Here is a 14,120-nt window from a genome sequence, read left to right as displayed (position 1 = left end):
ACGACAAGACACTCCACAAACCCCACGCCCGACCCCAATAAAATTTCAAGGATAAATAATCAACGCTATATCGCCTTAAAAGTATGTAGGCTTAGGCTTATATATTACTAAAAAAATCCAAGTAAATCGATCGGTCATTCGTTCACGTTTGACTATTTACAATGCCTTGCCCCGTCGTTTTACCATTAAAAAAATTAAACCCGGAAAATTCAAGAAAAAAATTAACGATCAACTACGTAATACACAAATTTTCTTTTCGCTGCATATCACTCAAAATATTCTCTAAAGATAAACTTTAATAAATGAATTAGTTCTAACGAAATCATAAAAAGTAATAGCAATGCATAATACTATTAATTTCGTAGGGTACCGTGAAACAAATAGCTCTTAAAAAAAAAAAATCGTATTTGGCAAAACGGTACGAATTTATTATTTCAGGAGACAGGAGCAGGATAGAAAACAGAACAGGACTTAATTTGGCAAACAAAGCCGCGACATCTGAAACGACAGCAACGACAGTCCGGCAACACAGCGACACAATATATCCCTACTAGTAATTCGTAGTAGTCGGTAGGCCGGGTCAGGACGAATAACGGGGGTCAAAACATGTGCCGATTAAACAAATTATTTTGATATGCTAACAGACTACCGTACTCGACACTATTTAATACGTAAAAATAATAAAACGCATTCCGAACACATACGACGCGGCGCATAGCGATCGATGTAGGTTACAATGATCCGCACATGTTTATTTTATATAATCTAAGCACACGAAATGCCTGTTAATACATAATTTCCAGAGAAATTACAAAAATAAACGCGGATACAATAATAAAACCGTGTCGCTATCGTAAGGACAATGTTATAAAAATAGGGCGTACTAAGAATTCAAAATTTAATAAAAGGGTGTCAGGGAATAACTACAGCTTTTTATTTTGGAGAACGGAAAACCCTAAGCAGTTACGCAGAATTTATATTTAGATAGCTGGATTACTTTAAGCGGACGAGACGAAAAATATCCACTCTGTTTCGAGAATCCATCCTCGGAAATCTTCAGCGTGCGAAGTAACAGAATACAGAGACGTATTAATAAAATACTGTATCCGGACCGAGATTTAGACGCAGGCCACGGAGCTAATTTTCTATGAGAAACATATTATTACCGTTTGAGCGTATCTTTACGCAGCAAATTTTACAATTCTATAAACACAATTTAAGGCGATGAAATGTTTTGAGAATGCAATATAGACGTTTATTAAAAGTTCAAAAGAAAACGACTACATTATAGCGTTCCAAAATTTATTTATAACTCTTAGGCTAATAGATTAGTCGACTTACGATGGCAGGATCGCACACATTAAGGATGGAAGGCAAAACAAATCGCGATGTACAGTCACTTGCAAGACCGGTTTAAAGTAGTTTTCCGAGCCGGGAAATGAGAAAGCGACAATGTGCATTATATGTGATCGAATGTGACGAGCAGCTTAGGACTGTTTTTATCGAAAAAGAACGAGTCTTTAAAGAATATCACTATTGTAAGATCCGAGACTTTTTGAGAGTAAGCCGGTGCTCAGTCCTTGGTCAAGTGGCGAAGAACTATAAGGAGAAAGAGCTGTGCTCTTTCTGTTCAGAAGGCACTTATATGAAGGCATAGCTAAAAACGCAGAAGGAATGCCTATTCGTATAAATTGCGTTCGGCTGGGGAAGCCATCTCAACATTTTTAACAGAACAACCTGTCCAACGAAGGTCCGATTCCAAGAGTATGCATACTAGGAGGCCCCCTGTCAAACTCTACGAAATTACGTTTAGTTGCAGACTGCAAAATCGTGAAACCAAAACGACAAACAGCGACCACGTCCACACCAGTAAATGTACCCATTTTTAACATTGGTGACGGCGCTGGTGGCTAAATTCTGTATTAATGAACCACGCGAGTCAAAACGTAAATGTTTTGCTATGAAATGAGACCTCAACCGACTCTTTAAGTCATCTAAATTAAATTTTATACGCTTTTAAATTTGTGAAGTCCCTTTTGAATCACACGGTTTTAATTCCATACAATAAATTTGCTTCGGATTAAACATCCTTTTTTTTACTTCCTTGTACGATGTACAACGAAGTATTCGGTTTTCAGGTTTCATCGAAAACATAATTTTTTACTATTTTCGGTGTGACGTCTGTACGAAGGTATGTATCTCGCATAACTCGAAAACGATTAGCTGTAGAATGTTGTAATTTTGTAAACTGCAGAGTTGTTCACCTCCCCTTTTGATTGCAATCGACTGGGCCACAAGTGTCCAAAAAAAGCCCAAAATCCAAACAATTTGTATTTTGAACTTTTTCTTAATTGCAGTAATAAGCTCTCATTGACAGTTTTTCACCTTTTCAACGATATATCATAAGCGGTACTTATGTTCACCGGTTCCAGAGTTATAGCCAAATAAAATTTTAATTAATGAAATATTTTGATTTTATTGGCGAAAGGCACATCGGCGAAAATCCGATGTGCCTTTAAAAATCAAATATGTGAAATTAAAAAATTAAATATTTTTTTAATTTAAATATATTGATTTATTAATAATTATTAGCCAGCGATTGTAAAAAAATATATGTAATTTAATTGGCAAACAAGGAAGTCATATGGTTTCCACATCAGATTTTTACATTTATCGATAGTATTTTACCAATTTTGACTGTATTTAATTTTTTTTATATTTATCCCTATAAGGATAATCCGAAAAATACATACACTTCACCGTAATTTTATTTAAGATTTATATATAAACCAATATTTTTTTAAGTTTTTTACTTTTTTATCTTTCTTGAAAAAAGGTGATTTTCCCTATTCGCAAATCGAATACTTGCGTAATTTTTTCATCATCATAAGGTTACCCAGCTTGAAGCAAAAATAATTCATTTTACGGTGTAATTTTTTACTACCGAATAATTCACGGTGTATATTTATTTGAAGTAATAAAATAGAATCAAACTTTTACCTAATTTAGAAAACTTCTTTTGCTGTAGAAGAAAGAATGCACAATTTTTTTTTCTCCCTTGGATCTACGAGGAGTTAAATCCGGGGTAACATATATTACATTTAAGTGGATAAAACGGTTAAAACCGTACATAAATTCTTCTGCATATGATTTAATCCGCATACGTACGGATGCACGTAATATATACGCAGAGTTCTCGTCTGTCAGTCACAAGACGCGAAGGAAGTTCCTAATTTTAAAAATAAATAGAAGAAAAGAATTGTAAAAGAAGGCGTAAGAGATTCTCATTTCGATGGAAGATGCGATGCAGCTCCTTTCTAATTCGTTTATCTCAATTCAGGTCGTTCACGTCATTCATAGAAAGAGTAAACGACACTAGACATTATGTAAGCCTACAACATAAAATCCTCCCACAACCACCCTTAATAAATGAAATATGAGTTCGATAGTTACGGCACGACGTGATTTATTTACAGAACTCCATCAAATCCGTCTCGTTGTATTTGAAAAGTACGCCGCCCGCATTACGCGGAATAAAACTTCACTTACAACAGCGGCAATTCCCATTAATCTAATCGCTAACGTTGACTAAAGTGACTCGACAATAAATACAAATCTGATGCGACAATGAACGTTTATAGACTTATCGGTATCGGCCTAGTACCTTCGATATTGAATTTAAGGTAAACGTTACGAATAAAAAAAAACTTGGCGCTTACAAAACATTTATTAAATCGTGCTTAAACATTTTAATCAAAAAAAAATTTTAAACATGAACCTCAACAGATGCAGTCCTATTTCCCCACTGATCCGTTAATTACAATTTACGCCAACTTCTGATAAAACTGCACAAAGCCGAAACAAAGATTTTATCCGACAAAACTTTATTCTAAAAATGTAATTTTTAATAAAGGATTAAGCAAGAAAAATTGAAACCGCAGAATAAAAAATGCGATGTGAACACTACATGACTTCCTTGTAAGCCTATTAAATTACATTTTTTAAAATACATAAAATTTTATTTCACTAATAACTTCTGATATTTATTTTTATTTTTTTTCAATTGTTATGGATTATTATTTATTGTATTTTTTTTACAATCACAGTTTAATAATTATTAATAAATTTAAAAAAAAACAAAAAAGATTAAAGAAAGTTAATGAAATCGAATTCGAACCGTGTGCCTTCCCATTGTAAGATCCAAATAGATTTTATTTGGCTCACTCTGGATCAATGAAAATAAGTAACACTTACGATACATCGCTGAAAAGTTTTCAAGGAGGGCTTATTACTACAGTTAACAAAAATTGGACTTTGGGCTCTTTTGAACATTTTTGGTCAAGTCGATTGCAAGCAAAAGGAGGGGGGCACAACTAGATGTTACAACAGCCCTAAATCCAAAATTTCAACATCCTACGGCTAATCGTTTTTGAGTTACGCGAGTTACACAATAAGAACGTACAGACGTCACGCCGAAATTAGTCAAAATGGGTTGACTAGGTCAATCCATTCCTTGAATGGATTCAAGGGAAGGTCAAAATGTATATTTCCGTAGAAATATAAAAACCAACATTTTTAGCGATCACAATACTTCCTTTACTTCGTACAACGAAGTAAAAATGGACAGAACCTTATCGAAAAATTGTAAAAATCTAGAAAATTCTTTCCGTACTACAAATTACAAAAAAAAAAACATAATTACAATATCATTTTTCACCTTCCTTCCACGAATCTTTAAATTATAGCGAATTATTTGGTTGTATATAACTTGTATATCTAACATTAATCAGACGAATGTTAACGAGAGTAGGTTATGTTCGATTAGTTTATATGTTGATGTATGTACGATTCCGTGTACTGAAGAATCGTACGTATATCTACGTTACCCTTTTTTTCCTGTTTAGCCTCCGGGAATCACCGTCAGATATTACTTCAGAGGATAAATGAGGATGACATGTATGAGTGTAAAGTGAAGTGTAGTTTTGTACAGCCTCAGGTCGACCATTTCTGAGATGTGTGGTTAATTGAAACCTAAACACCAAAGAACACCGGTATCCACGATCTAGTGTTCAAATCCGTATAAAACCTTTACTAGGATTTGAACTCAAATCTTCGAAGACTTCGAAATCAGCTTATTTGCGTAAACGCGTTCACCACTTCCCGGTGGATTTTTTTTTAACCTCCGGGATCACCGTTAGATATTGCTTCCGTGGACGAGTTAAATAATTCGTAGCGTGTGTGAAAATGCCATGCCTGACCCGGATTCGAACCCGGGACCTCTGGATGAAAGGCCGAGACGCTACCACTCGCGCCATGGAGGCGGCAACTACCCGGTGGGTTATATCCACGTAACCTAAATAACCTACGCTCGCTAACCTCGTCCATAATTAACGTTAAATATACCAATTACATACAACCAAATAAAACGCTAATTATAATGAATGATTTGTGGGAAAAAAGGGGAAAAATTTTGGCTGTTAAATTCCGAAAACGTGCCCAAATTATCCGTAGTTTTTTAATTATATCAGCAAGTCCCGGGTTCAATTTGACTAGAATCTATTTAAATTTTACTTTCTTCTAGAGTCGGGGCATTGTACGTAATGCATCGTTACACGACAGAAAGTAGAACATTAATTTGTTGCCTTACGCTAGGTACATTACGGGTATGACAGGTTAAAATATTTGAAGCACAAGATACAAGACACCGGTAATAGTGGCTATTCTACGAGTTATGCAGGCGTGGCGGTAAACAGGATGAAGGTCTCGCTTATGGGACTCTGCGTACTCATGTGCGGCAATGTACTAGACTGTGTGAAAAAGGCGACGCAATACTAGGTATATCTCGATAAAAATTATACAATCTGGCTCGAGGACTACTTATATATCGGGTCGGGTCACCTGTAATCGTTTCAGTTATTTTATCTAAAAAACTAAAGTCCTTAAAAGGCTAACGCAAAACTATTCTAGTAAAAATCCTAGCAAAAATATTATCTTATATTAATTACAGACTGCATAATATAATAAATAAGTCGGTGAACAAAATAATGTTAAAACGGTAAAAATTAACAGTTTACTTTTACCGCGAAAACATATTTTGCAACTACAAACAAAAGACTTTATAAACTTATACTAACCGATAAAATATATTAAATGAATTCCGCCCCCCCCCCCCGATCCCCGTCGATTCGAATGAAGAGAGATCACTGCCCGGAAGCGAGTTTAATCTTCAGACAAAAAGATGAGTAAAAATCGCCACACCCTTAACGGAATCGATTCTTGACATCGATGAATCAGGGGACCGGCATATCGGCCCTTTAATTTTTACACTATATTAATTAATTAATTCTACTAATGTTGACAGATTGCTTCAAATCGAATATCTCCTCTCTTTGTCAGGAAAGCAGTTATTAGAGATAATTTAACTGACCTTTACCGAAAACGGGACGACCATATGTAATCATCCGAGTTCAATCGAACTTTAATTTAATCTTTTCCAGATTGTTCGAACATAACATTACAAAAAAATTCATAATAAAGATAGTTCGATGTTTTTTGAATAATTTTGTATTAAAAAAAAATAATGAAAACAAAGGTTGGATGTACCTATGAATTTAGCAAAGTCTAACAGAAATCGACGATTCCATTTTTCTAACCTAAGCGTTAATATAAAAGAATGAAAGTTCATAAAAGAGTAATGACCAAGCATCACTGCACTCGTTCCTTAGTAATAGGAAATAACAGCATCAAATTACAAGAATGAGACTAGGTGAGACAAAGAAAGTAAATAAATGATAATTAACAATGGATGTAAGTGTATACTAAGACCGTTCGGCTGAAACATCAATTAAATAATAACAGAAAACAATAAAAAAAATTCCCACAAGTTAAAAAAAAACCATACATACTTAAAATGAGAATCAAAATAAATTAATTTTCTTCTTCCTCATTCCTATTTTTTAACATTCCTACCAGAAACAACAATCGGCTAAACACTATAAAAGAAACTTTCAGCCAATATTGAAACAACTTAAGTTTATATCAATTTCAAGAGAAAAGAGTAATACAGCACAATTAAAAAAAATTTATTTAATGATTTAGGTATAATAATAAATTATGATACTAATCAAATAACTGTAATCGCATTGAAATATAATACAAACATCTAGTGCCACAATTTTGATTTAATATTTACAAGTTATCCTACAGATTTTATATTTATTAAAATGAGAATTTTGCATAACTTAACAGACTTCAAATGAAATTTAAATATACTGCACAAAAGTACAAAACAAAGTACGATGGGTAAAATGTTTAGTCTAGCAGCTCTTATATGATGGTCTATGAATCGCTTCAGAGGGCTGCTGCCTCCCAAGTGATATAAAAAAGCTTTTAAAAAAATTTCCACTGAAACACTTTAAGAAATTCAGTAATTATCCTCGATGTGACAACATTTTTAAGAGAAAATCACCACTCATATGCTTAAAATTAAGTTTACTCATTAAAGTATTATAACAAAATTCTTGGATTTATTTTTATAAATTTCTTCTTAAGAATTGAAGATAAATATTTTATTCTTCTGGACATAAAATCTGAAATTGTAAGCTAATAAAAATAGATGGGTGGAAATATCTCTTGATTTTGGCAGAAAACTGTATGTGAAAGATACTAAACTGCAATTTTAAGTTTTTATATTAAGTTACTACATTATTTCAATTTAAAGGTTAAGTCGCTACATAAGAATCTTAAGATTATGAATAAACTGAGATTTTTTAATAATTTTTTTTAAACTAAAAATGAATAACTAAAAAATTGCAGTCGATGAGTTATTAACTTTCCATATTCCCTCTACTTTCTTTTTCTGTTTAGCATGTGGAATCACCGTACAGTATTACTTCAAAGAAAGAATGAGGATGATATGTACGATTTGCAATAAGTTCACCACTAGACCAACCCGGTGGGTTTAGAGGGTTCCAAATATCTCTAGAGTATAGCAACCACACTAATGAACTATTCTTGGATTGAATATTATATTCCCACATTAAACTGCAAAAAAATTATATTTTTGATCTAAAAATTATACTATGTGATCTTTAACTGTAAACTGACATTTTATCATACTCGAAAGAGTTATTTTTGTTCATTTAGTATGTTTTAAGAAAAGGGTCCGCTGCTTAATTTCATATAAATTACTTAATTTCATTTGCAATATTCTGAGATAGGCAACCATAGAAAGAAATTCCATAATTTAGCAAATGAAAGTAACCAATTTTTTGCTTCACAAATGCAACAAATTTTTTTTAGAATTCTCAGAAGACCTAATTCAGAGGTTTTAAAAATATATGTTACTTGATAAAAACCATTAAATTTCGAATAATGAATTGAACTAACAGTACATCCAATCACAAGTGAAATAGCTCAAGCAAGGGTTAAGAGTTCAAGAGAGCACAATTTTCCAAGCCAAAGAAAATCTCTTGACATAAAAAAAAAAAAATAGATCTATGTAATCTTAACAAGAGTACTGCTGCATTTTAGAAGAAAAACCATTGCACTCCACAAAAATGAAGAAAATAAGGAAAAAATAGATGCTACTGGGTCGTGCCTGGTAGACCACTTCAAAATAAAAAAACAAAACACAAAAAAGCAAAGTACATCAGAAAAGAAATAACTTTAAATTCAGGAAAATTTAGTAAATTCACCCTTAAAATTCGCTGGCTTCATAACAAGATTACATATAAAGTTCACAAAAAATTTTCCATGATTTCAGAATTTGTTTTGAAAAAAAAATTATTCATAACAAAATACTGCACAAGTACACTGGAAAAATTATTTCTTAAAATTAAATTCTTCATAAACTTTATTGGCAACAGATGTTAAAAATTTAATACAAAGCTAGCAGCAGATTCCAGCTTCAATTCCTACTACAGGATTGTTAATATTTTATCAATTCATTTAAGATAACATAATATTTCATATTTCAGCTAGGATTATCGTAATTGATTTAGTGTTAACTTAGCACCCCAAAAGTGCCAAAAATAATTTTGAGAATGGAGGTACTCTGAAACATGTCAACTACGAATGTTTGTGGCAATAAAGCTGGAAATCACAGAAAATAATATTCAAATCAATTATTAGCACCTTTAACTGAATGATCAACACACAACAGTAACAATATAACAATAACAGTCATGTAGTAAATAATTTTGAGGATTAACGATGGTAAATAAACAGAATTTAAACATCACTGAAACTATTCATTATACACAATCTTGTAAAGTTGCAAAACAAACTTAAAAATCACAATTAAGTTTCAATATTCCAGCACAAACACAACTGGGCAAAAAGTATTACACATCTACTAAAGATACAGTCTAAAAATATTAAATAACATAAATTTGAGATTATTTGCAACAGATTAATGTATAACTTTTGCTATAAATAGAACTACAACATACATACCGGTAGCTAGAATGGCAACACAAAGGAATATAGTTAATAAGGCAACGATAAATAAGACCCATCTTCTGCACGATTTCCTAGAATTATTTACTAAAAGCAACAATATCACTTAAGTTTTTTTTTTTTTTTTAATTACTTATATTTCATCCAATTCTGGATTATATGAAGACACGGATGAACAAAAAAAAAAGTAAGTTTCAAATCAACTGTATCTGACAACAATCTTAGAAATGATGAATATTACAATTAAGTTGGGAGACAGTAATGAAAATTTCAGCATTGGTTTTTAATTTATGTGAAGCAGAATCTATGCAGTAGGTAATTTCATCACTAACAACATGAGAACTAAACTATGATACTGTATTGTATAAAAAGGGGTAATCTAATTTGGAATTAAACTGATCTGTTCTCATTAATTGAAGCACAACTACATACATGTAGTAAAATCACAATTTAAATAAATAGTAACAGTAATTAGTTTTCATGAGTTTGAGTAATCTCGCAATAAAAGTTAAAAAATAAGCAAAGCATAAGCAAGAATTGGAGACGACATATCACAATGATCCAAAATTTATTGGTTCATTACACTAAAAATAAAACAAAATTGAATCAACCAATAAAAAAACAAATTGACATAACACAAGGATCTGAAATTCAAATATGTAACTACTATTAAAATATATGATTTTCTACATTTAATGAAACTTCATTCGTCACAACATCATTACATTTTAAAAATTCTCCATAAAACCAAGAATAACAATTATTTAAATAAGAAATCATTCAGTAATAATTATTTACAGATTCAGAACTCCCAGTCAGTAATTTGATTAACCCACTAATTCAAGGCAAAAGTCTAGGTACATAAATATATTATTTTAATAAATAAAATTATAAATCCAGCCAATTATAAAAGGAGGAATTATTAAAGCCTATTAGCAACTTACATAATAACCGAAACTAATTTATAGGTGTAAAAAATGACTTTGGGCTACTCATGTCTTAGTTTGGTAATTAATAAAATAAAACGTAATTTGAAAAAGTACTGAAATCACAAGAATTAAATTTTGATATTACAAACATTCTTATCCAATGAATTTTAATAGTGCTAAAATTCAGAAAATATAAAGGACATAAGACATTATTCAGTTTTCTAACAGGTAATCGAACAGATCTTTAAAAAATACTTTTAAAAATAGTACAATGTATACTGCTCCCATTAATGTTTTACCGTTAAAAGAAACTTAACAATACATGAATTTCCTTGTCGAACATAGAAATTTAAATTCGGACAATTCCGTTGTTTAATGTCAAAGATAGAAATAACAAAAATAACCTTATCCTCGATATCAACAAAACTGATAATCAATACATTAACTTAATAAATCATAATAAAGAAATGTAATAAACAAACGGGGGAAAAATGTGATTAAGACACAAGGAAGTTAAAAATACACAACAAAATAGCCCTAGCAACATTACTTACAGGTACCGGTAAATCCGGTTTTACGTTATCAATTCGAAAAACTCCCAAACAGAAAAAATATTACATGTGGGTGTGGTCACTTAAACGTCATATTTAAGAATTAAAAAAAATATAATATTTAGATGGTATGACTCTTATATACACATATCGTTTCAGTAGCTAGTATGTAATCGATACAACCTGCTGCCATTCCTACCATCAAAATAGGAAATTAATAAAGTTAAACGTAGAAAAACAACGGTAGAAATAAAATTAATGTGGAAAAATTAAATTAATGAAGAAATAATGGTTTGTAAGCATGAGGTCATAGGGTGAATGATTTTCATTCCCACTTACCTCTTCCCGGCGCATGATTTCAACCTGCAATCTTTTGTGGAATTCTTCACATTCCTCTTTATACTTTTCCATTTCTTCTTTTGTTTGTCTCATTTTCTTTTTGAGCACATCTAAAAGAGCTCCTTGTTGGATATTAGTCGTCATATCGGATAGTTTTTAAGTCTAAAATTAATAACTAAACTACAAACACAAAATATCACCAACTCGGCGCGATACACAACCACACGACCGCACAAAGATGGAGGAACAGAACTAACTGAACTGCCTTGTCGCGCACACAACACGCCAACAAGGCTGTATTCACCATAATCATCCGCGAGTGAACAAGGTGTTCACGCAGAAAAAGTAGTTCCATCTGACCTGTTTTCTCTTCTTTCACTAAGCGCCATAAATTCAAATAAATTGTATGGAAATTTACAGAATCTCTCTTATTTACGCGCCCAACGTTCAACTTAATTATATTTCAAAAAGAAAAAAATATTATTCCAGAATATCGCCAACTTAAACAGTGCCACATTAGAAAAGAATGAATTACTCGACAAACATCACTACACTATTTCTGGGTAAGATGTACACAAGATTGTTTATAAAATTAAAACAGCAAATTACTATTCGCTCAAACAAAACTTACAACCCCGACAAGTTTTATTATTATTTATTTTAGTGAGACAGGTAAAAAGTAAATAAACAAACCAACTTTAAAAAAAAAATAACGATAAACTAGGAAAAAGAACATACCCCGGGTATTTATTTACTAAACCAAAATGAAACTAAATATTAATAAATAATTATTTTGGGAATACTGATGAAACAGAAGAATAACGAAACGTTCTAAATATTAATAAATAATTATTTTGGGAATACTGATGAAACAGAAGAATAACGAAACGTTCTATTGATTATAAAACATACTTTAAAATCAAGTTCAACTTTTTGTTGATTAGTAATTATGTACACAAATGGTTTATTTGTTTGGTTATAATTTGACTGAATTTTCTCCTCAATAAATAATATTTAAAACTATATATATAAATAAATTAAACTATTTTGTGCCAAAAAAAAAAATATTTTTTTGACTGACCTTTTTTTCTAGACAAATTAAAATTCTCATTATTTAAAATAATTAATTCAATGAATTTATAGTCTTCCGATCAAGAAAATTTAATTAAGAAAGAGAGCATAGAAAGTAATTCATAATAAATTTATTGATAAAATGTAATCAAGATGGCGAAATATTATTTTACAAATTTTTTCTTGCTTATTTGACAGTAAAAAACCATTTACTAATAAATACACTATTAAATCTTATTCATATTTTCAAACGTTGTTAAAATTAAAAAAAAAATACATAATTAAATATAAACAGAATGCTTCATTTATATTTTTTTATACAGCATCACACCCTAATTCAATAAACACTTTACAATTTAAAAAATCTAAAATTTTTTCAGTTAAATGGCAAGTAGGTGCCAGAAACCAAAAAAATTTACACTGAATGAAACAAGCAGCTGGTGAAACTAGGCAATATATACAAACTTTACTGTACAAACTGTAAATGGTTTATTTTAGAATTCTCTCAGGTTTTCTGTTTTTTTTTCTTTTCTGAAAACGTCTCCATTGTATATTTCTATTTTTTAATATCTAGTTTAGACACATTTTTCTCTATTTCTTTAAACCACTGTTTTTGTTTTCTCATTTTTTTTTAAAATCAAGAATGAATTTTTAAATTCTACCTTTGTTCATTCATTCTATAAATATGACCATAAAATTTTATTCTTCTTATTTTTATCATGGTTTGTTGTTTTTCAAATTTTTTGTAAGTTCTTTGTTTTATCAAAGCTGAAATTCAAAGTTATTATTGACTTTCACGGATCCTAGGATTTTCCTTAATATTCTTATTTCTTATTTTTTACTTTTTCTTATTAAAGATTAAAACAATCTGCTGTTTATAGACTTGGTGTTCTGATTATGTATTATAATGTTTATTTCCAAGATTTATTGAGAGGATTTTTTGTTTTATTCTTTAACGATCAATTTAAACCATTTTTCTTTAGTTCTTTATTAATTAAATAAAATATTTATTTTCCTTACAATCCAAATCCAACTATCAAGCTAACAAAAAGTTAGTTATTATACTATCAAAAATGATTAAAATATATAAAACTTAAGTTATGCTTTTTTTATCAGAAATAAGAATTTAATGAAATAAAGAATTTTGCATAATCATACTTTGAAAATCACTGTTCCACAAATGGCTTCTATTTTAGCTATGACTAAGTAACAGAATAGCCAATAAAAATCAAATAGATAAGTTAATGCTATTATGCAATTAATAATGACGCGATTATAAAATTAATGGAATTAGATAAAACTAGAAATCAATGGAATAAAAAATTCTTTCATAGAAAATTATTAAATAAAAAAGGGGATATTTCATGATAAAAATGCCACGTACTTCTCTTCTATTATCGGAAACAATACTGAATCAATTCAACACACTGCATTGTACTTAGTGAATTATCCGTTGTTACCTTAACTCACATACGCATGCACACACACACACACACACACACACACACACACACAGAACAGAGGAACAAGTCAACTATTAAATCAACGATCAAGCTGCAACAAGCTAGCAGTTTGTTGACCAAATATGGTTATGTAAGATTGCCAAAGAATAACAAAACAACTTTATATGGGCAGCTGGGAAAGTGGATAAAAAAACACAATCTAACACAAACACACACTTCTGTATATACTAAATTACAAGCAGAATGAACCAATAATTAAATTAATTTAATTTAAAATTATAATTATTTATATTTTTATCACATATAAT

At 30.6% G+C, this 14,120-nt stretch overlaps 1 protein-coding gene across 19 annotated transcripts in view; it reads right to left on the bottom strand.

Moving 5' to 3' along the window:
- The window catches only part of Tm1 (tropomyosin 1), a 190,298-nt gene that overhangs the window by 101,401 nt on the left and 74,777 nt on the right, over positions 1 to 14,120 (bottom strand). Inside the window, exon 1 of one of the 19 annotated variants that reach the window (XM_075382508.1) lies at positions 11,279 to 11,539. The exons of 15 other annotated variants lie outside the window; for them this stretch is intronic. In XM_075382508.1, the coding sequence (XP_075238623.1) occupies positions 11,279 to 11,422 (144 nt within the window). In that variant the 5' untranslated portion in view covers positions 11,423 to 11,539. Of the gene's footprint in view, positions 1 to 11,278; positions 11,540 to 14,120 lie in introns of those variants that run through there. 3 more of the 19 variants (XM_075382507.1, XM_075382505.1, XM_075382504.1) reach the window with 3 other exon arrangements.

This window comes from Lycorma delicatula, chromosome 1 (genome assembly GCF_047948215.1).
Source record: "Lycorma delicatula isolate Av1 chromosome 1, ASM4794821v1, whole genome shotgun sequence".
Lineage (NCBI taxonomy): Eukaryota > Metazoa > Arthropoda > Insecta > Hemiptera > Fulgoridae > Lycorma > Lycorma delicatula.
This window is presented reverse-complemented; position numbering and strand designations above follow the sequence as displayed.